This window comes from Prionailurus bengalensis, chromosome C1 (assembly GCF_016509475.1).
Source record: "Prionailurus bengalensis isolate Pbe53 chromosome C1, Fcat_Pben_1.1_paternal_pri, whole genome shotgun sequence".
NCBI lineage: Eukaryota > Metazoa > Chordata > Mammalia > Carnivora > Felidae > Prionailurus > Prionailurus bengalensis.
This window is the reverse complement of record NC_057345.1, coordinates 96,902,809-96,929,520: the sequence shown is the minus strand read 5'-3', so window position 1 is coordinate 96,929,520 and position 26,712 is coordinate 96,902,809. Positions and strand designations below refer to the sequence as shown.

Below are 26,712 nucleotides of genomic sequence, written 5' to 3'. Positions count from 1 at the left end.
TTCTCAGCAAAAGCATCCCAACAGGAATGGAAGTAGACAGCAATGGCAGAAAACATAGTAGGGGTTCAAGAAGAGTATTTGAGTCAACTGAGAAGTTCCCACAGAAGAGGCAGGATCCACAAAGAAAATTATGAGGTGTTATTGAGAGCCAGGAAGACAGACTTCCAGTGCAAGGAGTTAAGGAAAAGAAAAAAAAAAGAAGAGATTTCCAGTCTAGATAATCAGAGAATAATCCTCACAGAGGGAAAAAAGAGCCAGGAATAAGAGATTTACAGACTGATAGGCAGCTTTCAAACGAAGAAGCCTAGGACTCTAACCTAGCTTCTTAAAAACAGCTGTTTGCCTGGTACTCTAACTGAGCCTCTTACCGGGGACAAACATGGGACTCTAACCCAGTCTCCAGCCTGTGTTTATCTGGGACTCCATCCCATTTTCTAGGGTATACTCAGACTGTTAACAATCAAAATCTGTCCTTACCAGCTTCCACGGACATTTGTCCGGAGCAATGGTTCAGGAGTCGGACTCACCAATGGATCCCCGAACAATCAGTCAGGAGTGAAGATAAAGCTTTCAAAGGTACACACTTAGGGTCCTGGGTGAGAGGTCTGGGGGTCCAATGATGAATCTGATCCTATCCAGTTTGTGGCACCAAAACTGTTAAAAGGAAAAAAATATTCAATGATACTTGTTGAAGCATGGTAAGGAAGACTTTGGGGGATGGTGAGGCTATGAAATTTTGTAGTAGGGGAAGGAGATTGGACTCAACCCTGAACACTGCATGGGCAAGAGGGATCTTATAGCTAAGGTGAAGGGTGGAGTCAATGAATGGAAAACTATTAAGAGGAAACATGAGGGGCCGGGGGGCTCCAACAGGATTCTTGCTGAAGATAGGCCAGGGCAATCAGACATCACCTTTACGATGGTGTAGAAGGAGGAACCCAATTAGGCATCAAGGGGGAGTGCTTCTTGCTAAACTGACTTAGCAAGGTTCTTGCTAAAACCGCATTTTACAAGGATGTGTACGTATGGCCCAGGAAAGGTTCAGAGGCCTGATTAAAGCCTCAAGTGAAGAGCTTTTGTCACCTGTTTCTTCCTTTTATTCCACACATAATACTCCTGACACCAGACATGTGGGGTTTTTTTCTCCCACACCAACCAATTCTAGACACCAGCTGCAATTCAATTGAATTCTGACACTAACGGGAGTTACAGACCTCATGACCTAAGAGCTCAGTCTCATAAGACTGTCCCCCACTTCAGACACCAATCACAAGAAGTGGGTCTCCATGTTACCTACAACTTGTCTGACTTGGTTACAATTGGGAGGTTCCCAAGACCCCCTCACTGATTGAATCACTTGCTAGAACAGTTCACAGAACTTAGGAAAACACTTACTTACGTTTACTGGTTTATTACATAAGAAAGGATATGGTAAAGAACACAGATGAACAGCCAGACGAAGAGATACATAAGGTGAGATCTGGAAGGGTCTGGCACAGGAGTTTCTGTCCCTGTAAAGTTGGGGTGTGCCACTCTCTCAGCATGTAGACATGTTCACCATCCTAGAAGCTCTTCAAAGTCCACACTTTTGGGATTTTACGAAGGCTTAATCATACAGGCACAAGCAATTATTAAGCCCCTCTCCCCTTCCAGGAGAATGGGGACAGGGTTGAAAGTTCCAAGCTTCTAATCATGGCTTGGTCTTTCTGGGGACTGACCCCATCTATCCAGGAACTTACCAAGAGTCACCTCATTAAGTCAAAAGACACTCCTATCACCCAGGAAATACCAAGGGATTTAGGAGCCCTGTGTCAGGAATTAGTCAAAGACCTAAGGGTTAGAACAGAAGATGCTTATAGAGCTCTTGTCATTTAGGAAATTACAAGAGTTTCAGGAACTCTGTACTAGGAACCAGGGACAGATACATGCATATTTCAAAAACCAAGATTAATGGGTTTCATCTATAATCTTTTTGATGATGGCCACAAGTTTCAGCATTTGAGTCTGAATTACTTATGTATTTACAGCATTATGTCTACTTTGAACACTCAAAATTACATTAAAAAAAACCCCATGTGTACCTGGTGGTTTTATAGCTGAAAGCAATTACTGAAGATGTTACATTTCTCAGTTTAAAACAGCACAATGCCATCTTTTAATATTCCAAGAGTTGTTCTGCTAATGTAAGACTTCCATCCAATTACACTTGTACAACAGAATTGCTCTCCAAGGCATTTTACTTCAACTGAAAATGTCAATTTCATTATAGGACATTTAAAATTTGGGGATGTCATTTGGCTTTAGGAAATTTGTCTAGATTACACAGAAATCAAACCCAAACACAAACTAATTGTACCTTACATAAAACTATTCCCAATTATTGTTTACCTACCAATGGAGGATCTTAAAAGTAAGCCACATTTTTTTCAATTACAGCTAAATAAACTTGTGTTGGTTTTAAACCTGCACCAGATAATCAGGTAGCTGTTCCAAGAATTTCTTAGAAAGAGGCACTTGCCGCATTACAAAAATGCTGTGCTAGGTTCAATTCAGATTATGCTGCTCACCGATATCAATTTTTAAATTTAATCTGGGTCAACAGAACCAGAATTAGCTATAGATGCCACTATCATAAAAACAACAGAAACATCTTATTTTACGACAGATCTATGCTACTACGACAGTTGGTTATTTAAGTTACCTTAGTTTTCTCAAAGAATTCCTGAAATAGCTTTCCTTCATATCTATCTTAACCTATTTGTAAATGTCTAATTACTTTAAACAGCAGCAGAGAGATCTATTTGTATTCTACTTCCAAGGAAAATCCAAATAGTCCCTCATATTTTAATTGCACCTCAAACTATACTTTTTTGTGACACTTCTTTTAGAGAAGACTCTATTAGAAGTCTGTCAATTAATAAATTCGGTGCTCAGTTAGCAGCAGAGAAATAACTGTATGTTAGTGGTTAAGAAACCCCATAATTGCAGCATTTAATACCTACTGTTGCTCCTAATGCCACCAGGCTGACTCAGACTAATGAGCTCTCCAGGTGCCACTGTCTAACACAGGCCTGTCAAGATGAGCACACAGCAGTGGAGTCTCCAGAAGAATTAATCCAATCACTGTACTTGTTTGTCACGCATAAACAAAGAGAACTGATTTTTAGGTTCTTTGCCACAAAGAAATGCACTGAAAACAATTAAAGTAACACATGATTTGGGAAAGAATACTCCTTCCCTTCTTTACAGTGAGTCCTGAATTAGATTTTTAAAACGCTACTTACAAAGGTATTTGCTCAAAGTGTTGGATCTCCTAAGCCATGATGTTTTAACCCTGTTAAGCATCAAAACTATGGCACCAAATGTGCAAATGCGAACTAGGGACAAAAGGACCGTTCTTATGTCATTGGCGATCGTGGTTATCAAATCACGTACCTGGGGAGCATTCAAGTTGAGTTACACACTGGATGATGCAGCCCAAAGTGGGCGAGGATCCCCAACCATCCAGAGTCAAGGTCGGTGCCCAGGTCCAGCGAGCCCTTAACAATATCCCCTTTCCAACTCCTCCCCAGTGCAGGAATCACAAACTCCCTGGCCCCAAGAATCTTAATTAACCCTGGTTTTCGTGCTAATTTTCATAACCTTAACTCCAGGGTTTTTAGGCTCCCACCCCACCTCAAAAAAAGTTCACAACAGTATAATGGCATTTTTCTTCAGTACTTCAATTCGCAACCGCGACCTTCATCCAACTGTGTCTCCCTCCTGTCCCCTTGGAGAGGGAGCTCCCTTTCCTTTGGATCCCCGCCCGGCAACTCTACTCACAGGCTGGCAGTGTCGGGGGGCAGCGGGCTCGACAGCGCCCTCCAGCTCGGCGCTGGTAGTTTCCTGCGACTGCAGTCCAGCAGAGGGATGCGGCAGGAGCAGGGCGCGGGGCAGAGACCTGCCCGAGCGGCCGGCAGCAAGAGGAAGACAGCCTGGGCGAGGAAGAGGAGCCGGGAAAGCGGTCCGGACCGACAATCCAGCAGCGGCTCCTCCCGGACGCCTTGGGGCGCCGGCGCCATTTTCCCCCCGACCTGGACCCAGCCGAGAAGAACCGCCAGCTAGAAGAGACAGCTTGGCGGAGACGTTTGGTGGCTACGCTGCCACCCCAGGGCCCGGCTGTCGCCTGTACCCTCTAAAGGGAAAAGAGGGGCGGATACGGCGCAGCAGTGGGGGCGGCGGCCGAGGACACACGGCTGAAGCCCTACGGACAACGCTCCTCCGCCCCGCCCCGCGACGCAACGTCTTCACGCACAAGAGCCAACCAATCGGTGCCACACAAAGAGGTCGCGTCGGGGGCGGGACTCCGCGAGGAGGTGGAGCCAGTGACAGGGAGTTTCTTAAGGACGACTTTAAAGTGTCCGTCACTTTGCAGCTCCTCACTGGGGTTCCGCCGCTGGTCCTCCACTGGAGGGCGTAGTGGCTCCTTAAGAGGAACAGCGGCTAAAGCTCTGCGAGTCCCAAGTCCTGATTTGAGGGATATCTACTATGGTAATAGAAAAGGATCTTTTTTCTGGACTCCAAGGGGAATGATAGAAGGGCTACCTCCCAACTTGCGAGCACTGAAAGGGCCCTGGAACTTCCACCTGGCATTGGCCTCCAGAGCCCAGCTGGGGCCACCGCTGCCCGCTCCTGCTTGTCTGCAGCTCCTGCAGTCCTGCAAGTGGGCGGCAACTCCTTTTAACTCGAAGCGTGTTATCACTACTGGTTGCTGGACCCCTAAGCTCCCGAAGGCAGAGGCCCTGTTTATTCATCTGTGTACCTCCAGCTTCTGTTTAGCTTGGAGTTTAAGAAATGTTGATGGGACTGCACCTGCAAGGCATGTCTCTAAGGAAAATACTCTTCTGTTTCAGCGAAGCTGTCCTATATCCTCACATTCAGAAAAGCAAGTCTGTGTGTCTATGTGTGTATCTCTCTCCCTGCCTCTCCCCCACTCGTGCTTGCTCTCTTTCTCTCTCAAAAATAAATAAATGTTAAAAAAAAAAAAAGGAAAAATTCAACTGAGTAAATTTGAAGGTCTAGTTGGCTTTATACAACATTCATGAACGAGGATGCATCCCACCTAGCAAGTTAAAAAGAGCTCTGAGCTGTACAAAATGGAAGGCTTTGTAGGCAGAAGTTAGCAGAAAAAAGAAGTTTCTAGCAAAAGGTCACCCTCCTTTGGGGGGAAAGTGGGATCTAACAGGCACATTACCTCACTAGTGCTGACCAGGTAATTCCAGACTGACTGATTAAAAGTCACAGTCCTGGGAGAGGTTGAAACTGAAATTAGGCTAGGTATTTAATCTTAGTTTGCTGATATGGGGCTTAGCACAAGTGACTCCATTTTGGATTTGTTATTTCTATTTCAACACCAGTTACCTGGAGACAGAGGCAGGCTGGCATTATTATAGGTTTTCTGACTTTTACGAATTAAAAGACTGAGCAGGTTAAAAAAAAAAGTCCGAATGCCTAGGGCATACTGTTGCTCTAGAAAGTAACTGAAATCAATCTTTCCATGGCAGGTTTGGAGTCACAACTATGCTTTTAAAACCCTTTTTCCATTTTTAAAATTGAAATATTTCTTGGAATCAAAGACATACCCAATGCTCCAATCTAAACTAAACTTTTAAAATCAAGACAGCAGGGTGAAACTCACTCTTAGTCTCCCTTCCGTGTCTGTTGAACATGCTTCACAACCTCCACTAAGAAATTGGGCATAGGCAGGAGTATCTTAGTACCTGTCTGGATTATAGTTTCAGAGCTTCTCTTTGGGCATGATAGAAAATCATGCTCTCTATCCTGTGTCCTCTCCAATAAATTGTACAGTTTACACCATCCAGGAGTCCCTCCCAGCCCTTAATTCCTCCTGCACATTATTTTTTACCATTCTTATATAGCACATATGTGCATCTTATATACCTCTGTATTCCCCATACAGGCTAGCACAGTACCTGGCATATAATAGACACTCAATAAATGTATGATATGTGAATAGATGATGACATTATTTTACTCCCTACTTGATAAAATGACCTAAATTTTTTTCTTTTTAAACTTTTAGTATGGAGGCGCCAGGGTGGCTCAGTTGGGTAAGCGTCCAACTCTTGACTTCAGCTCAGGTCATGATCTCATGGTTGGTGAGTTTGAGTCCCACATCGGGCTCTGTGCTGTTGGTGTGGAGCCTGCTTGGGATTCTCTTTCTCCCCCTCTCTCTCTGCCCCTTCCCCACTCTCTCTCTCTCTCTCTTTCAAAATAAATAAACTTAAAAAAAGCTTTTAGTATGAATTTTTACTTTACAGCAATAAAAAGAATCATAGAATAAGCCCATATGCCCAACTTTACTAAATAATGTGTTTTTAATAAAGTTTAGTGACCTGTTTCTCATTAACAATGGAATAAAGAGTTTTTATATTTATTGTCCTAAAACTGTCTAATTAATCCTTGGGTGCCAAGTACCTGAGCAGAGTTTTTAGAATTCTGTGTGCCCATAAGCTAAGAATACCCCAACTCCAGACTCCTAAAGAAAATGGCTCACTTTGGATCCCTTGTTGCAGATGTTTCTATAAACACCAGACTTTTGTATAAACAGCATCCCTTAAAATTAAGCTGCCCCATCTCCCCTTATCTCAGGACTTTGCTCTTTGCTAAGTCATAGCTAACTAATCTGGCCAATTCTATTCTCCTAAACTAGAGATCCCAAAGTTACTCACACTTTCCCCTCTTTCTTTCCTCCCACATCCAGTCAGTCACTGGGCTCTATTGATTTCTCCTAAGGAGTGTCTGAGATCTTTCCCCACCTCTCCATCCACACTACTCTTGTCTCTGTTCAGACTTTCCTCTCTCTATGGGTATTAATGCAATAACTTCTGAACTCATCTCCTGTCCTCCATTTCTCCCCTCTGTCAGAACTATTTTTCCAAAGAATACTGATATAGGTATGTTGTTAGCTTCTCCCTACATAGAAACATTTGAGCCTGGCTGGCTCAGTTAGTAAAGCATGTGACTCCTGATCTTGGGGTTGTGAGTTCAAGCCTCACATTGGGTATAGAGGTTACTTAAAAATAAAATCTTAAAAAAAATTTGTTTATGTTCCCAGTGGTTTTTATTTTGTTTTTGATATTTCTCCCCAATGTTTTATAATGAAAATGGATTATTTCAGAAAACAGGAAAAAATATTTTTTTAATTAATGACTTCCCATTGACTGTAATATCGAATTCCAAATTCTTGTTTCTACCATTGAAGATTCCACAGTTAGGGCCCAGACTAACTACCTCCCACATTTCCCATTACCTCCTCACCATCTTCTCCATATTCCAGCCACAGGAAATTATTTTCCTTTCATAAATTGGGCCACGTATGTCTATACTTACTTGTACATGCTGTTCCTTCTACAGGTTGTCCTTTCCCACTTTCTCTGGCCAGACATTTCTTACTCTCCTTCTATGTTCTCCCTCTTTAAAGATTTCTCTGACTATTCTAGACATTTAGTGGTTTCCACTTCCATTTGTCAACCACAGTCCATGGCATTCCTCTATATATTCATATATATTAATTACATCCCATTGTGCTGAAAATAACTTTTTCTGGTTGTCCTCCCGCTAAGTAAGAAATCCCCATACTCATTTTATCTCCCTGGTGCTAAGTGCAGTGTCAGGAATATAAGAGATTGTAAATGAATATTTGTTACTGAATAAATTATTGTTAACTTCACTACTTCTCATTATCTACAATAGCCAAATTATGGAAGCAGCCCAAGTGTCCATCTGGAGATGACTGGATGAATAAAATATGATGTGATATTATCATATGATACGCACACACACATATATATATACATATATAATGTTATTCATCCATAAAAAAGAATGAAATCTTGCCATTTGCAACAACATGGATGGAGCTGGAGAGTATAATGCTAAGCAAACAAATACCATATGATTTCATTCAAATGTGGAATTTAAGAAACAAAACAAATGAGCAAATGAAAAAAAGAGAGAAAGGCAAACTAAGAAGCAGACTCTTAACTACAGAGAACAAACTGATGGTTACCAGAGAGAGGGGGGAGGGGAATGGGTTAAATACATGATGCGGATTAAGGAGTGCACTTGCTGTGATAAGCACCGGGTGTTGCTTGGAAGTATTGAATCATTATATTGTACACCTAAAACTAACATTACATTGTACGTTAAATATACTGGGATTAAAATTAAAAGCTTAATTTTTAAAAAATGAAATAAAAAACTTCACTGCTTCTCTTACTGAATAAGCACAAATCTATTTAGAATGCATTTGTCTCCTTCCATCTCTTCCTTCCTCTATCTCCTTTTCCTGCAAAAGCAAAGAAGAAATAATAATAATTACTCATTGATGCAAAATATAAAGCCAGAAAAAAACAGATAAATTGAGCTTCATCAACATTAAAAACTTTTGTGTAGCAAAGGATCCTAGCAACAGAGTGAAAAGACAATGTTTGGGATGGGAGAAAGTATTTGTAAATCATGTATCTCATAAAGGGTTAATATCCAGAATGTATAAAGAACTCCTGCAATGCAATAATGCAAAAAAAAATTTTTTTGAAAAATGGGCAAAGGACTTAGATACTTCTCCAAAGAAGATATACAGAGCACCTGGGTGGCTCAGTCGGTTGTGCATCCAACTTCAGCTCAGGTCATAATCTCACAAGTTCGTGGGTTTGAGCTCCGTGTCCGGACTCTGTGCTGACAGCTGAGAGCCTGGAGCCTGCTTCAGATTCTGTGTCTCCCTTTCTCTCTGCCCCTCCCACACTCACGCTCTGTCTCTCTCAAAAATAAAATAAACATTAAAAAAATTTTTTTTTTAAAGAAGATATACAATGGTCAATAAGCACATGAAAAAATGCTCAACATTCCTAATCATTAAGGAAATGCAAATCAAAACACAGTGAGATACCACCTCATACCCATCAGGATGGCTATTATAGAGTAAATAATAAATAAAATAACATAAAATAACAAAATAAAATAAAATAAAATAATAAAATAAATAAAGAGTGATATGAAATTGGAACTCTTGTGCACTGTTGGTGGGAATGTAAAATGGTGCAGCTACTATGGAAAATGGTATGGCATTTCCTCAAAAATATAAACAATAGGGGCACTTGGGTGGCTCAGTCGGTTAAGCATCTGACTTTTGATTTTAGCTCAGGTAATGATCTTGCAATTCATGGGTTCAAGCCCCGCGATGGGCTCTGTGCTAACAGCTTGGAGTCCGCTTGGAATTCTCTGTCTCCCTCTCTCTCTGCCCCTTCCCTGCTCTCTCTCTCTCTCTCTCTGTCTCAAAAACAAATGAATATTTTTCTGGGTGCCTGGGTGGCTCAGTCAATTAAGCATCTGAGGGGCGCCTGGGTGGCGCAGTCGGTTAAGCGTCCGACTTCAGCCAGGTCACGATCTCGCGGTCCGTGAGTTCGAGCCCCGCGTCGGGCTCTGGGCTGATGGCTCAGAGCCTGGAGCCTGTTTCCGATTCTGTGTCTCCCTCTCTCTGCCCCTCTCCCGTTCATGCTCTGTCTCTCTCTGTCCCAAATAAATAAATAAACGTTGAAAAAAAAAATTAAAAATAAAAAAAATAAAAAATTAAGCATCTGACTTCGGCTCAGGTCATGATCTCACTGCTTAGGAGTTCGAGCCCTGTGTCAGGCTCTGTGCCAACAGCTAAGAGCTTGGAGCCTGCTTCGGATTCTGTGTCTCCCTCTTCCTTTGTCCCTCCCCCACTCATGCTCTGTCTCTCTCTGTCTCTCAAAAATAAGTAAACATTTAAAAGAAATTTTTTTTAATAAATAAATAAGTATTTTTAAAAGAAAAAAGATTATTCTTTAAAAAACAAAAAAAGCGACGACTTGAAGACATATTTGCACACCCATGGTCATAGCAGCATTATTCACAGTAACCAAAAGGTGGAAGCAACCCAAGTGACCATCAACAGATGAATGGATAAAGAAAATGTATTATATACACTCAATGCAATATTATTCAGCCTTGAAAAGGAAGGGAATTCTGACACATGCTACAACATGGATGAAACTTGAAGACATTATACTAAGTGAAATAAAAACCAGTCACAAAAAAAATAAATATCATTAATTCCATTTACATGAGGTACCTAAAGTAGTCAAATTCATAGGGACAGAAAATAAAATGGTGGTTGTCAGAGGCTGCGGGGGAGGAGGAGATAGGGAGTTCTTGTTTAATAGATACTAAGTTTCAGTTGGGATGATGAAAAACTTCTGGAGATGGGTAGTGCTGATGGTCCCAAAACAACACAAATGTACTTAATGACACTGAACTGTGACTTAAAAATGGTTGAAATGGTCAATTTTATGTTATGTATATTTTACCACAATTTTTTTAAATCTAAAACCAGAAATTTAAGACTTCTCTTTGAGTCTTCCCTTTCCCTTTATTCTCCATCTGCTCCCAACTCTTACCCCATATCCAGTCCATCAGCAAATCTAAAATATACCTTAAAACTGACTGCTTCTTAGGAAAGAATATCCAATGGAAAAAAGTCTCTTCAACAATGGTGTTGGGAAAACTGGACTGTGACATGCAGAAGAATGAAACTGGACCACTTTCTTACACCATATACAAAAATAAATTCAAAATAGATGAAAGACCTAAATGTGAGACAGGAAACCATCAGAATCCTAGAGGAGAACACAGGCAGCAACCTCTTTGACCTCAGCTGTAGTAACTTCTTACTAGACATGCCTCTGGAGACAAGGGAAACAAAAGCAAAAGTGAACTATTGGAACTTCTGTGCAGTAAAGGAAACGATCAACAAAACTAAAAGGCAACCTATGGAATGGACGAAGATATTTGCAAATGACACATTGGATAAAGGGCTAGTATCCAAAATCTATAAAGAACTTATCAAACTCAACACCCAAAAAATGAATAATCCTATTAAGAAATGGGCAGAAGATGGGGCACCTGGGTGACTCAGTTGGTTAAGCGTCTGCCTTCAGCTCAGGTCACAGTCTCACAGTTCGTGAGTTCAAGTTCAGCATTGGGCTCTCTGCTGTCCATGCAGAGCTCGCTTCAGATCCTCTGTCTTCCTCTCTCTCTGCCCCTCCCCCACTTGCTCACTCTCTCTCTATCTCTCTCTCTCTCAAAAAGAAAAAAAAAAATGGGCAGAAGACATTAACAGACATTTCTCCAGAGAAGACATGCAAATGGTTAACAAACACATGAAAAAATGTTCAACATCACTCATCATCAGGGAAATACAAATCAAAACCACAATAAGATACCACCTGACATTTGTCAGGATGGCTAAAATTAACAACTCAGGAAACAACAGACGCTGTTGAGGATGTGAGGAAAGGGGAATCCTCTTACACTGTTGGTGGGAATGCCAACTGGTATAGCCACTCTGGAAAACTGTATGGAGATTCCTGAATAAACTAAAAATAAAACTACTCTACAACCCAGCAATTGCACCACTAAGTATTTATACAAAGGATGCAACAATACAGATTCAAAGGAGCGCATGCATTCCTATGTTTAGAGCAGCACTATCAACAATAGACAAGTTATGAGAAGAGTCCAGATGTCCATCCACTGATGAATGGGTAAAGAAGATGTGATATATATACACAATGGAGTATTACTCAGCCTTCATGAAGAATGAATCTTACCATTTGCAATGACATGGATGGAACTATAGGGTATTATGCTAAGTGAAATAAGTCAGAGAAAGAAAAATACCATATATAGAATTTAAGAAACGAGACAGAAGAACATAGGGGAAGGGAAGGAAAAATAAAGTAAGATAAAAACAGAGAGGGAGACAAACCATAAAAGACTCTTAACTATAGAGAACTAATTGAGGGATGCTGGAGGGGAGGTGGGGGGGATGAGTTAAATGGGTGATGGGCATTAATGAGGGCACTTGTTCTGACAAACACTGTGTGTTATATGTAAGTGATTAATAACTAAATTCTATTCCTGAAACCAATACTACATTATATGTTTACTAACTTGAACTTTTTAAAAAATGTTTTAATGTTTGTTTATTTTTGAGAGAGAGAGAGAAAGAGAGACAGTGTGAGTGGGGGAAGGGCAGAGAGAGGAAGACACAGAATCCAAAGTAGGCTCCAGGCTCTGAGCTGTCAGCACAGAGCCCAATGTGGGGCTCAAACTCATGAACCACAAGATCATGACCTGAGACGAAGTCAGATGCTTAACCGACTGAGCCACCCAGGCACCTCTTAACTAACTTGAATTTAAATAAAATCTTGGAAGAAAAAAAACCTGACTGCTTTTATCCATCTCTGTTACCGCCACACCAGCTCAAGGCACAAGCATGTCTGACCTATGCCACTTCAGTAGCCTCCTAACTGAACTCTTTTTTCCAACCTTATTCCCCTCAAAACCATCTGCACAGCAAACAGCATGAATGCACTCCTTAATAAGTAAATCAGAGTGCCAGCAACTTACTACATTATCAGATATAGTATGTATGTACATACATGTTATATGTATTACATATATCTTATAAATATAATGTATACCATATATTTTTTCATTTACTAAAATACCTGTATGGTTTTTCTTCTTTAACACATATATACACTATATGATATATAATATAGATCACATATGCCATAAGATATATGTAAATACCTACTATATGAGATATATCATATATCATATATGTGTGTTAGACATAATATTCCGGACATATTACAGACATATTATAAATACTCTTTTCCAACTTGAGACACAATGAACTTCCTTAAGCTGATAAAAGATATTTACCAAAACCTGCAGCAAACATCATACTTAATATTAACATTAAAAATAAAATATAATTGGGGTACTGGGTGGCTCAATCAGTTAAGTGTCTGACTCAGTTTCAGTTCAGGTCATGATCTCACAGTTCCGGAGTTCAAACCCCACATCGGGCTCCATGCTGATGGTGTGAGAATCCCCCTGCTTGGGATTCTCTCTCTCTCTCTCTCTCTCTCTCTCTCTCTCTCTCTCTCTCAAAATAAATAAACAAACTTTATTTAAAAAATACAAAATACAATATCCTAGGGGTGCCTGGCTAACTCAGTCGATAGAGTGTTCAATTCTTGATTTCGGGGTTATGAGTTTGAGCCCCATGTTAGGTGTAGAGAATACTTTTTAAAAAGCTCTTTAAAAATGAAATATAATAGGGCTCAGTCAGTTGAGTGACCAACTCTTGATTTGGGCTCAGGTCATGATCTCACAGTTCGTGACTTTGAGCCTGGCATTGGGCTCTCTCAAAATAAATAAATAAACTTTAAAAAAATGCAATATTAAAAAAATGCAATATAATATAAACATTAAAAATATTCATTATACTGGGACACTTGGGTGGTTTGGTCGGTTAAGCATCTGACTCTAGATCTCTGCTCAGGTCTTGATCTCAGGGTCATGAGTTCAAGCCCCATGTTGGGCTCCATGCTAGGTGTGTAGTCTACTTTTAAAAAAGATAATTAGGGGTACCTAGGTAGCTGTATCTCAGTCCATTGAGCAACCAACTTCAGATCAGGTCATGATCTCACAGTTTGTGGGTTCCAGCCCCACACTGGGCTCTCTGCTGTCGGTGCAGAGCTCGCTTGAGATCCTCTGACCCCTCTCTCTCTGTCCCTCCCTTGCTCTCTCTCTTTCTCTCTCTCAAAAATAAGTAAACATTAAAAAAATCTTTTTAAGCTAATTAAATATTTTTTAAATGTTTGTTTATTTATTTTGAGAGAGAGTATGCACACATGCACACACAAGCCAAGGAGGGGCAGAAAGACAGAATCCCAAGCAGGCTTCACGAGCTCCACACAAGGCTCCTTCTCATGAACCATGAGATCATGACCTGAGCCAAAATCAAGAGCCAGACACTTAACTGACTGAGCCACCCAGGCACCCCACTAATTAAATATTTCTTAAAATTCTCATTTTACATTTAGGTTAAAGACAAAGATGTCTATTACTGCTTCCATACAACAGAGTACTAGAGGTTGTAACGAGTGCAGAAGGAGGTCCTAACCAGTGCAAGCAAAGTTATCAAAGGTTTAAGGATTTTAAGAGAAGATACAAAACTACCCTTACTCATACAGGATATGATTGAAGAAAAGCATCCAAAAGAATCTTCAAGTAACCTACTGGAATTATTAAAAAGACTTAACAAATCTCTGACTACAGGATCCACAAACTAAAATCAATTGTTAATGTAATAAATCAGCAATTATAAAATATAATTTTTAAAAGACAGCATGTGCAATAGCAATAAAAATTACAAGACATCTAGGATAGAACTAAAAGATACCACGATCAAACAAAGAAGTGCAAGAGAAAAAGCGTATGGAGAGCATAATACAACATTATTGAGGGTCTCTTGGGTGGCTCAGTCGATTAAGCACCCAATTCTTGATTTTGGCTCAGGTCATGATCTCATGGTTTGTGAGTTCAAGCGTGTCGGGCCCTGTGCTGACAGTGCAGGGCCTGCTTAAGATTCTGTCTCTTTTTCTCCCCCTGCCCCTCCCCTCCTTCTCTCTCTCTCAAAAATAAATAAATAAGCATTAAAAAAAAAATTATTGAAAAGTATTTCTTAAAATGCCTAAGTAGCTGGAGAGTTAAACTCTGCTTTTAGATTGGAAAAGTCATTACCATAAAGATATCAATTCTCCCAGATTGATTGTAGACTTAATGCAATCCTAGTAAAAATCCCAAATGTACATGGTATTGCAAGGGAAAAATACCAGCAGGAAATGTAGAAAAATTTGCTTTACCAGATATCAAGTTAGATGTTAAGGGGCCACCTGGCTGTCTCAGTCAGAAGAAAGTGCAAGTCTTTATCTGGGGGTGATGAGTTTGAGTCCCACGTTGGGTGTAGAGATTACTAAAAAAATAAATAAATGTAAGAAAGAAAGAAAGAAAGAAAGAAAGAAAGAAAGAAAGAAAGAAAGAAAGAAAGAAAAAAGATAAGCATTAAAACTATAGTGATTAGGGGCGCCTGGGTGGCGCAGTCGGTTAAGCGTCCGACTTCAGCCAGGTCACAATCTCGCGGTCCGGGAGTTCGAGCCCTGCGTCAGGCTCTGGGCTGATGGCTCAGAGCCTGGAGCCTGTTTCCGATTCTGTGTCTCCCTCTCTCTCTGCCCCTCCCCCGTTCATGCTCTGTCTCTCTCTGTCGCAAAAATAAATAAACGTTGAAAAAAAAATTAAAAAAAAAAAAACAAACTATAGTGATTAGGGGGCACCTGGGTGCCCCAGTCAGTTAAGTGTCCGACTTTGGCTCAGGTCATGATCTTATGGTTCGTGGGTTCGAGCCCCGTGTCAGGGTCTGTGCTGACAGCTGGGGCCCTGGACCCTGCTTCAGATTCTGTGTCTCCCTCTCTCTCTCTGTCCTTCCCCTGCTCATGCTCTGTCTCTCTCTGTCGCAAAAATAAATAAACATTAAAAAAACTTAATGAAAATAAAATAAAACTATAATGGTAGTATGTAGTACTGCCACAGGGAAATTTAGGTAGATTTTTGGTACATTTCAGAGACTTAGCCATACATTTGATTTTTTGACCCAGGTAGAACTTCAGATCATTGGAGAAAGGATAGACTTTTTAATAAATGGAACGGAGGTCATTAGATAATCATACAGGATAAAAAATGAAACTGGATTCCTTCTCACACCATGTACAAAAACCAATTCAAGGCCTAATAATGAAAAGTAAAACCATGAAGCTTTCAGAAGAGAACAGTAAAAACTATCTTTTTCATTTTGGAATAGGGAAGGATATCTTAAAACAAACAAACAAAAATCATTCACCATAAAAGAAAACAATGATAAATATGAATACATCAAAATAAACTTCACAAAACATACATAAAAAAGATATTTACAACATACATAACCAACAAACTATCCTGAATTTGCAAAGAATAACTGAGATAAGGCAAACAATCCAAAAGAAAAATGGGCGTAAAATTTTAAGGTGCACTTCAAAACAAACAAACAAATAGCCAAAAAGCACGTGAAATACTGTCTGAGCTCTTTATGTGTCAGGGAAGTGGAATATTAAAACCACAATGAAATAGCATTACACTTATCAGACTGATGAAAATTATAAAACCCGACAATCCCGAGTGGTGGTAAGAAAATGGAGCAATGACAGGAGCCTGGGTGGCTCAGTTGGTTGAGCAACCGACTTTGGTTCAGGTCATGATCTTGTGGTTCGCAAGTTTGAGCCCCACATCTAGCTCACTGCTGTCCGCAGAGCCCACTTGGGATCCTCTGTACCCCTCTTACTTCCTTCCCCCACTTGCACTCGCTTGCTCGCTCTCTCTCTCACTCTCTCAACAATAAATAAATAAACATTTAAATTTTTTCCAAAAAAAAGCAGAAAAGAAAATAGAGCAATGAGGTGTCTCATCAAAGGCTAATGGGAATGGGAATTAGCACCATCACTTCAGAAAACAGCATGGGATTATCTAATACAGCTGAAATGTACATGTATCATAAGGCAGCAATTCCACTTATAGGTATACACTTTAGAGATAGGCATGCTTATGTACCTGGGCACATGCACCAAAATGTAGATGGCAGCCTTATTATAATTGCTCAACACTGGAAACAACCCAAACATAATATTGAGCCAATGATCCAAATTACTTTTTTAATATAAAGCTTACAAAGGAAATGTTATTGAGAGATGCATACATGGGCAGTAAACTATAAAGAAAAGGTAATTATTCCTAGAAAAGCTAAGGGTGGTGACCTCTAATGCAGGAGGAGAATGATTGTGATTGGTAAGCAACATACAGGGAACTTCTGGAGTTCCAGCAATATTCTGTTTCTTGACCTGGAAGGTGGTTACATCGGTTTTGCTTGACAACCAAAATGTAGATTTCTATTTTTTACACTTTTACATATGTTATAGTGTGTCATAGAAAGGTTAAGACTGACAAATCTGCCAAAATGAATCCATAAGTGCAGCACAATTCCAAGAAAGAATTTTATGAAACTTGACAAGTTGATTCTAAAATTATAAAGAGCAAAGGTCCAAGAAGAACCAAGACTATCTTTATAAAAAAAACAGCTAAGTCAAGGAGCTGATTCTTCCAAACAATAAGACTTATAAAATACTACTCTAGTGATTAAGAAAGTGGGGAAGAGGTATAGGGATAAACAACAAGAACAGAATACAGAGTCCAGAAATCAAGTCACGCCCACAGGGAGATTGATATAAGACACAGGTCACAATACAAACAACAAATATACTGGAATGTAAAAAAATAAAAGAGATCCCTAGCTCACATTATAACAAACATAAAACCCTAATGGAATAAAGACCTTGGGTAGAGAAGGTAGACAGAAACTACTCTTTGCTCACCAAATCTACTCTCCTATTCTTCCATAATAATCACATTGCAGATAGGTCTCATAATGAAATCAATTTCTTACAATGGGATATAAGCAGAAATGCTGACTGCCAATTACAGCTCTGGAACTTGACATTAGGTATGCCTCCACCACGCCCTCCTTCCCTTTCCTGCTGGTTGGAATTTGAATATGGCAGCAATTCAACTTTGATTATAACCATGGTGATATGCCCAAGGGGATGGCAGACTCACCAGATGGCATGAACCCAGGTCCCTGAATGTCTATGTTCAGCAAAGCCACCTCAGCAATCTTCGGGACTGTTTTGTGAGAGAATAAATGTATCTGTTCTTTAATGCACAGCATTTTGGGGTCTCTTTGTTATGGCATCTCAGCCTTCACTGACACAGAAATCTTTTGTAACCATGACTCAAAGAGCACCAACTAGATGGAAAAATGTCGATAAATCTGACTATATTAAAATGAAAAACATCCAAACCACAAAACACCATAAATCATGTGAAAATAGTAGCTATGAATGAAAGAAGAAATTTATAATGCCTACCCAGAGTATGTAAAAAATTCCTCAGGGCTCCTGAGTGGCTCAGTCAGTTAAGCATCCAGCTCTTGATTTCGGCTCAGGTCGTGATCTCACAGTTTGTGAGATCTGAGATCGAGCCCCGTATTAGGCTCTGTACTGACAAAAGCATGGAATCTGCTTGGGCTTCTCTCCCTCCCTCTCTCTCTTCCTCTCCCTGCTTGTGCTCTATCTTAAAAATAAATAAACATTAAAAAAAAATCCTCACTTCACTAGAGAAAAGATAAACAACCCAATAGAAAAACAAAGGAAAGAAATAAACATGAAATCACAGAATTAACCAAATGGCCAAATAAACATTATAAAAAATATTCAACTTTAATATTAATCAGATGAATGCAAATTAAAACTACCCCCCAAAAAATACCATTCACATCTAAAAATTGACAAATGTAACATAAATATTAAAGTCTAACAATACCAAATGTTGGCCATGAGCAACAGGAACTCTTATACCTTATTATTGCAGCAGCATAAATTAATATACCACTTCAAAGAATAATTTGGATCTAGCAAAGTTGAAGATTCACACTACTATAATCCAGTAATTCCATTCATAGGTATATACCCTAGAGAAACTCTTTTTTAATTTATTTATTATTTAGTTTACATCCAAGTTAGTTAGCATATAGTACAACAATGATTTCAGGAGTAGATTCCTTAATGTCCCTTACCCATTTAGCCTATCCCCCCTCCCACAACCCCTCCAGCAACCCTCTGTTTGTTCTCTATATTTAAGAGTCTCTTATGTTTTGTCTCCCTCCTTGTTTTTATATTTTTTTGCTTCCCTTCCCTTATGCTCATATGTTTAGTATCTTAAATTCCTCATATGAGTAAAGTCATATGATATTTGTCTTTCTCTAATTTCACTTAGCATAATACCCTCCAGTTCCAACCATGTAGTTGGAAATGGCAAGATTTCATTCTTTTTGATTGTTGAGTAACACTCCATTGTATATATACACCACATCTTTATCCATTCATCTGTCGACGGACATTTGGGCTCTTTCCATACTTTGGCTATTGTTGATAGTGCTGCTATAAACATGGGGGTGCATGTGTCCCTTTGAAACAGCACACCTGTATCCCTTGGATAAATGCCTAGTAGTGCAATTGCTGGGTCATAGGGTAGTTCTATTTTGAGTTTGTTGAGGACCTGCATACTGTTTTCCAGAGTGACTGCACCAGTTTGCATTCCCACCAACAGTGTAAAAAAGATCCTCTTTCTCCACATCCTCGCCAACATAGGTTGTTGCCTGAGTTGTTAATGTTAGCCATTCCGACTGGTGTGAAGTGGTATCTCCATGTGGTTTTGATTTGTATTTCCCTGATGATGAGTGATGCTGGGCATTTTTTCATGTGTTCACCATCTGGCTGTCTTCTTTGGAGAAGTGTTTATTCATGTCTTTTGCCCATTTCCTCACTGGATTATTTGTTTTTTTGGGTATTGAGTTTGATAAGTTCTGTATAGATTTTGGATACTAACCCTTTATCTGATATGTCATTTGTAAATATCTTCTCCCATTCTGTTGGTTGCCTTTTAGTTTTGCTGATTGTTTTCTTCGCTGTGCAGAAGCTTTTTATTTTGCTGAGGTCCCAGTAGTTCATTTTTGCTTTTGTTTCCCTTTCCTCCGGAGATGTGTTGAGTAAGAAGTTGATGTGGTCAAAGTGGTCAAAGTGGTTTTGTCTGCTTTCTCCTGGAGGATTTTGATGGCTTCCTGTCTTACGTTTAGGTCTTACATCCATTTCGAGTTTATTTTTGTGTATGATGTAAGAAAGTGGTCCAGGTTCATTCTTCTGCATGTTGCTCTCCAGTTTTCCCAGCACCACTTGCTGAAGAGAATGTCTTTATTCCATTGGACATTCTTTCCTACTTTGTCAAAGATTAGTTGGCCATACGTTTGTGGGACCATTTCTGGGTTCTCTATTCTGTTCCATTGATCTGAGTGTCTGTTTTTGTGCCAGTACCATACTGTCTTGATGATTACAGCTTTGTATTACGTCTTGAAGTCCAGGAGTGTGATGCCTCTGGCTTCAGTTTTCTTTTTCAAGATTTCTTTGGCTATTCAGGGTCTTTTCTGGTTCCATACAAATTTTAGGATTGTTTGTCCTAGCTCTGTGAAGAATGCTGGTGTTATTTTGATAGGGATTGCTATCCTAGAGAAACTCTTATACATCAACGTACTTGAGTGTTAATTGCAGGATTATTTATAATAGTTGAAAGTTGAATGTTAACTAACTATAATTTAGTTTTTAATGTCTATTTTTGAGAGAGAGAGAGAGTGGGGAGGGGGAAAGAGAGAGGGGGACAGAGGATCTGAAGCAGGCTCCACACCAATAGCAGCGAGCCCAATGCGGGGCTCAGTTCTCACAAACCGTGAAATCATGACCTGAGCTGAAGGCAGATGCTCAGTTGACTGAGCCACCCAGGCACCCCTTAACTAACTAGAATTCAAATAAAAATTTGGGGAAAAAAAAGAAATTGGATCAATCTAAAAGTCCACCAACAAAAAAATAGATGTAGTAGCACCTAAAATAAATCTCAAAACTTAATGACAAATGAAAAAAGCAAACTGCCAGCAGATATGTCTGGTATGTCCAAAATACACAAAGTTTAAAATATGCAAAAAATTATATGTAGTAAATATGTAATAAAAGCATGCATGTAAATGGTAAACACCAAATTCAAGAATGTTGTGGCCTCTGTAGAGAAAAGGTGGGGAATGGGTTCTCGTGTGTGTGTGTGTGCATGCCCGTGTGTGCATGTGTGTGTGTGTGGTATGTGTGTGAGCACATGCTTAGGATTGTTTTTATATGGGAAGAAATCAACCTCTTCATGTGGGCCTCCAGAGAGGGAAGCAAAACTCCATGAAAGCCCCTTTTTATATTCCTATGGGCTTGTAAACAGTCCTATTTACAATTCTGCTTGAATTTAGTCTCCTTCCCTATACTGTGATTTTTTTCAAGGTATCTTCAAACATACAGTAATGGTCCTTAAATTTCAGCAGGTATCAGAATCGCTTGAAGGGCTTGTTAATAAACAAATTGTTGGGCTGGCTCCCAGAATTTCTAATTCTGTAGGCCTGGGGTAATGCTGAAGAATCTGTATTTCTAACAAGTTCCCAGGTGATGATGATGCAGCTGGCCCATGGACTATATTTTGAGAACCACACTCGGGAGACCTACCGTGAAGTCTATTATACACAGCACGTGCGTTTTTGTGGTTGTGGGGAATTAGACAAAGAAGTGAAAGAAAACGTATCACTCTCCACATTCAGCTTGGGCTAAGGCCAGCATGGAAGCTCATAATTCTGGGTGGCAAATAGAAGTGCTGATAGGGCAGCAGGTGAGAGCCAGGTGTCAGCACAATGACTTTGATAGGAACCCCGTTTCCCCTAAATGTATGCCTGAACAGGTATGAATGATATAACTGGCTGGGGAAATAACTTCCCATCAAACCATACCCCCTACCCTCCCCTGTCCTCAGCATAAACTCCAGTTTCACACCATAGGATGTCAGGCAGGAGGCTGTGAATGCTGACTCCATTGTGTACCTAGCAAACCAACCTGTCCCCGGGCTGCTGGAGCTTCTGAGCTAACCCAATAGTCCCATCTTCTTGTTTTCAGCTAGCTGGGCCACTCCCCAGGCCTGGTCCTTTATCTTTCCAAAGCTGGGGAGGTGGGGGACTGCTCTCACTAGAGATGAGACACTTGTGATGGTTTAATGGGCTCTTGGGAACCTCAGGGCTTGGTTATTCTCAGCAATCAGCAGGGGCAGTCGTGCGTTTCTGGGCCCTCCAGCATCAGCTTCACTCGGCTCACCAGCCTTCCAGGACTGGAATGTACCCACAAACTCTTTAGCTTACTAAAAGCCCAAGGAAATCGTGTGCGTGCCTACATTGTGTGTGTGTGTGTGTGTGTGTGTGTGTGTGTGCATGTTCAAGGGGGAGCTGAAGGCCAGTGCGTGGAAAGCCAGAGGCCTCAGGCCAGAACCTTCCAGCCCATAAATGGGACCCTGGTGATGTGCCAAACAGCCAGACTCTCATTCTGGATAATGAAGTTCTCACTGATTATCCTGTTGATGTTCTACGAGACTGGGGCCCAGGGAGGTCCATCTCCTGCCAACCCCAGGTCCTTGTTCCACTCCCCTGTGGAAATGAGGGTGCCCCACAATTCACTTCCCCAGCATAATGGCGCATCCACAAGGGACGCGGGTCCTGGGGCTGAACTGAAGTGACAGCAACAGTTTATTAATTGGACTAATGAGAGGCCTAGGCAGGGAGACAAGGAGAAGCTGGAAGAGCGAGAAAGGAGATGAAGACGGAACACCTTACAGGACAGGATTTCAGGAGTAGATATGGGATTAGAACCTGTTCATTCTCTGAGCCTTTGGGGACTGGGCAGCCAGGGGTTTAGAACTGGTTTTGCAAAACTCCTATGTTTTACAGGAAACATGCCAATTTTTCATCAGCAAACTGTAAACGCCCCCATTTCCTGAATGCCTGTGTCCAGGCACCTTACTGTTTTGTGTGCATGATGTCAGCTCATCTTTACAAGATTCCATACGAGATGGGAATCCTTATATCCATTTTGCCTGGGAGAAAACGGAAGCCCAATGAGGTTTGCTCAAAGTCACACGTGTAATAAATAACAGAGCCCAAATTCTGAACCACTGCCATTGTGGGACGTGAGTGCTAATGAGACCCATACAGGTCACACTGACTGACCCTTCCTCTTTCCAAACGGACAGTACGAAGCCCTTTATAAGTCGCAGCACCTCCAACCCTATAAGGCACCAAGTTTATTTTCCCTGTCTTACAGATGAGGAAGTTTAGGTTCAGAGAGGTGAAGTAATTTCCCTATGGCCACACAGCCAGGAAGTGTCAGAGCAGGGATTTGCTATCATCTACCAGGAACTCTCACCTTATTTCCTTGCCTTCCTTAATCTCTCTTTTCCCTGAGCTCTTTCCAGCATCCTGCATAAGAGAAGGCAAGCTGCCCGAATGGTGGGGAGGTTTATTTTGCTGTAGAGGAGGCTCCAGTTTCACGGAGGGGGTCAGGATCGCCATGAGATTACGTAGCCAAAGCCGTAAGCAAGTGTGGAGGACAAGTCATCAGGACCTGGGACTGGAGGCTTGTAAAGGCTTGTTAACGCAGGCAAGTGCAAAGGTTCCTCCAGGGCAACCTAAAGCTGGCTCGTTCCCCTCTCCAGGAAGAGGTTTGAGGAGTTATTAATAGCATGAAGTTCTCCTCAATGTTGTAAGATTTAATTTTTTTTTTTTCTGTCAATGAGGCCAATGAGGGAAGCTGCTTCACAGGCTGCTGTGTCCTTCCTGTTTGTCATCAGGAAGCAGTTCCAGCTGACCAGCCACCAGGAACCTGCTGCTTAAGCAGCTGGTAATGGACTGCGAAGCAGCACAGCACGAGGAGGGCCAGCACGAGGAGGGCCTGCCAGGCAAGGGTCAGCACCCTCCCGGGACCGCTGGGCCTGCCTGCAGAGAGGAGCCAAGGATTAAGAACACAGGAGCACGGCTGATGTGTGCACATCTAGCTATCCTCTGCATTTCTCTCTCTCTCTCTCTCTCTCTCTCTCTCTCTCTCTCTCTCTCCCTTTTTGCAAAAAATGCCTGTAGGCAAAAGTTCAAATCACCCAGAAGAATATAAAGTAAAAAGCGAAACTTCGCCTCCCAGACACTGCCACCCACCAGGGATAACCACTGCTATTCGTTATCTATCTTTTCTATCTTTTTCTGCTAAATCTTGGTATAAATATGAGCTTACATTTTTAAATTTTGTATTTATCACAAAATGGGATCGCTATGGGGAGACTGGGTGGCTCAGTTGGCTAAGCGTCTGACTTCAGCTCAGGTCATGATCTGGCAGTCTGTGAGTCTGAGCCCTGAGTTGCACTCTGTGCTGACAGCTCAGAGCCTGGAGCCTGCTTCGGATTCTGTGTCTCCCTCTCTCTGCCCCTCCCCCACTCGCTCTCCCTCTCTCTCCAAAATAAATAAACATTTTTAAAAAATGGGATTGCTAGACTGATCTCCAATGTAAGGAGTAGGTCTCCAAAATGTTAGTGCAATTTACATCTCAACTGTGTATAAAAAGGCCCATTTCCTTCCATCTGAGCCAACGGTGACTTCCTTTATAGTAAAACAACATGGCACTATGTAAATTGTAAAACTCATAAAAATGCCTCTCCCACTGTTTCCCTTTCCTCTGTCCTTTCCTCTGCTTTCTATTAAATTCACGACCTCTGATCCATGCATATTATACAGAATCCAAAGGTTTGTCAGTAGATGAGAAAGCAAGGGGAGGGGGACCTCATGGCTCATCACTGGGAGACACAGAAATTCAGTATTACTCTGTAAAAGACGATGCCAACCCATCATATGTATTTACAGCTCATTAGCCAGCAAAATATGTACGCCCAAGACTCCTTGCTGCATTTGGGATCCCATTTGATCCTCAGATAATCATGCAGTTAGAAAAAGCAAGCATTGGAGCACCTGGGTGGCTCTGTCAGTTAAGTGTCCGACTTCGGCTCAGGTCATGATCTCACGGTTTGTGAGTTCGATGACGGGCTCTGTGCTGACAGCTCAGAGCCTGGAGCCTGCTTCAGATTCTGTGTCTCCCTCTCTCTCTGACCCTTCCCCCCCTCACGTTGTGTCTTTCTCTCTCTCTCTCTCTCTCTCTCAAAAATAAATAAACATTAAAAAAATTAAGAAAACAAAAGCAAGCATCATTTTCCCATTTTAGAGATGAGAAAAAGGAATTAAAAAATTTAGGTTGATTTGCCTAAAGTCACAGTGCTAGTCCTGTTCTCTCCCTTACACAATATCGACTTTTATATGTGTATGAAATATAGGTGTGTGTACAGATATAAACACCAAATGCACAGTGTGTAATTTGTGAACACATATTTAGGTCACACCCCATTTTATACCTACAGATATACACTGGGTGTAATCTGTGTGTGTGTAATACAAGGTATATAAAATGTGGTAGGTGGCATAAGAGACACTAAGAGGTGGCTTAAAAATAAAACCCACCCGGGGCCCCTGGGTGGCGCAGTCGGTTAAGCGTCCGACTTCAGCCAGGTCACGATCTCGCGGTCCGTGAGTTCGAGCCCCGCGTCGGGCTCTGGGCTGATGGCTCAGAGCCTGGAGCCTGTTTCCGATTCTGTGTCTCCCTCTCTCTCTGCGCCTCCCCCATTCATGCTCTGTCTCTCTCTGTCCCAGAAATAAATAAACGTTGAAAAAAAAAAAAATAAAACCCACCCAAATGTCACCTGGCAGGGCCTGACAAAAAAATGTATCAGGGCCTAAAAATGGTTGGGAAATGAACCATAAATGAGATCTCTCATACTCATGGCTCCAAACAATGTATAACAGGTTAAGTGCATGGAACTGTGGAGTCCGATCTACCTGGGTTCAAGTCCTATTTTAACCACATCCTAGATGCAGGACCTTGGACAACTAAGCTAAGTTCTCTGGGTCTCAGTTTTCTCACCTGTGAAAAAGAGATATTATTCTCTATCTCAATAAGATGGTTGAGTGGATACAATGAGATAATGCATGTAAAACACCTTGCAATGTGCAAGGAACATGTAAATCTGAATTAGTGTTAGTTATTACTAATTTTTATTATGTTTGCCTATATTCTTCTTATTTGTTTAGATTCAGCCCACTTCAGCTGTACATAAAACCGAACCTGAGACTGGAGAAGTGGCCTTAATAAAAGATAACAGCAGTGGTTCTCAGCTCTGGCTGTCCACTAGAATCATCTGGTGAGCTGAAAACACAATACTGATGTCTCGGCCAATGAACTCAGAATCTCTGAGGGTGTTAGGAATCACTGGATTAAATAGAGGTTGCCGGGAGTATGAAGTTTGGGGGGGGCACTAACAACGATGAAGGAGGTTATGTGAAAACCAAGGCTTTAACTGAGCGAGTCCTCTGAACCTCTAATACCTGACTGCCAAAGATGGCTGTTCATTGACCCCTTTTCACTTTTCCAGTAGTCCTGTTTTATTTAAGTTTGGAAGTCTGTGTGGCCCTAGGGAAGACAACTCTTTTCCTGACTTCAGAGGTCAAGCAGTAGACTCCTGAAAGCTAAGGTAATCACTGCATTTTATCCACTGCCACTATGATTGATTTAAAGGGTGCATGTGACCAAAGCTGTTGTAATCAGGGTGACTCTCAGACAAAGACAAAGATGCTCTCTTTCCTGCTGAGTGTGAATGAGAAAGCAGGTAGCCCTGGGAGCTGTGTTAAGTCATCCTGGGACCCCAAAGGGAGTCAGCTTTCTTAAGAAGAGAACAGGGAAGAAGAGAAAGGCATTGTTTTTGCTGCTAGATTGAGCCTCACCTGAAACTAGCCGCCTCTGGACTTTCTAACATCATGAGCTGATAAATTCCTTATGCAACTCGATTTTTCTCTCAGTTGCAGCTAAAGGCATCCCAACAGAGTACCTCTCATGTGGGTAGCAATAACAATGGACAAGTGAGCCTAAGTGGTGTTCTATTTCACAGGAAAATAGCTAGTATTTTGCTAGGGCCGCTTCCTGCCCCTTCTAGAACCAACAGCCCAAGCAAAAACAAATCAACGATAAACAGAGCTAGGCAGAACCAGTTTGAGCTCAGGGGTTTTTGAAACTGTGGCAAAAGTCTCAGGCTCTCCTCATTAACTTGTCGAGGTGAGTTAAACCAGAATGGTTGCCATAG

The 26,712-nt window shown here is 41.2% G+C and overlaps 1 protein-coding gene across 2 annotated transcripts in view; it reads right to left on the bottom strand.

Annotated features, from left to right (window-relative positions):
• LRIG2 (leucine rich repeats and immunoglobulin like domains 2) overlaps positions 1-4,294 on the bottom strand; it is a 64,643-nt gene extending 60,349 nt beyond the window's left edge. The window contains exon 1 of one of the 2 annotated variants that reach the window (XM_043575873.1): positions 3,823-4,294. In XM_043575873.1, the coding sequence (XP_043431808.1) occupies positions 3,823-4,061 (239 nt within the window). In that variant the 5' untranslated portion in view covers positions 4,062-4,294. Of the gene's footprint in view, positions 1-477; positions 1,464-3,822 lie in introns of those variants that run through there. The other variant, XM_043575874.1, reaches the window with a different exon arrangement.
• Positions 4,295-26,712: the final 22,418 nt, after the last annotated feature.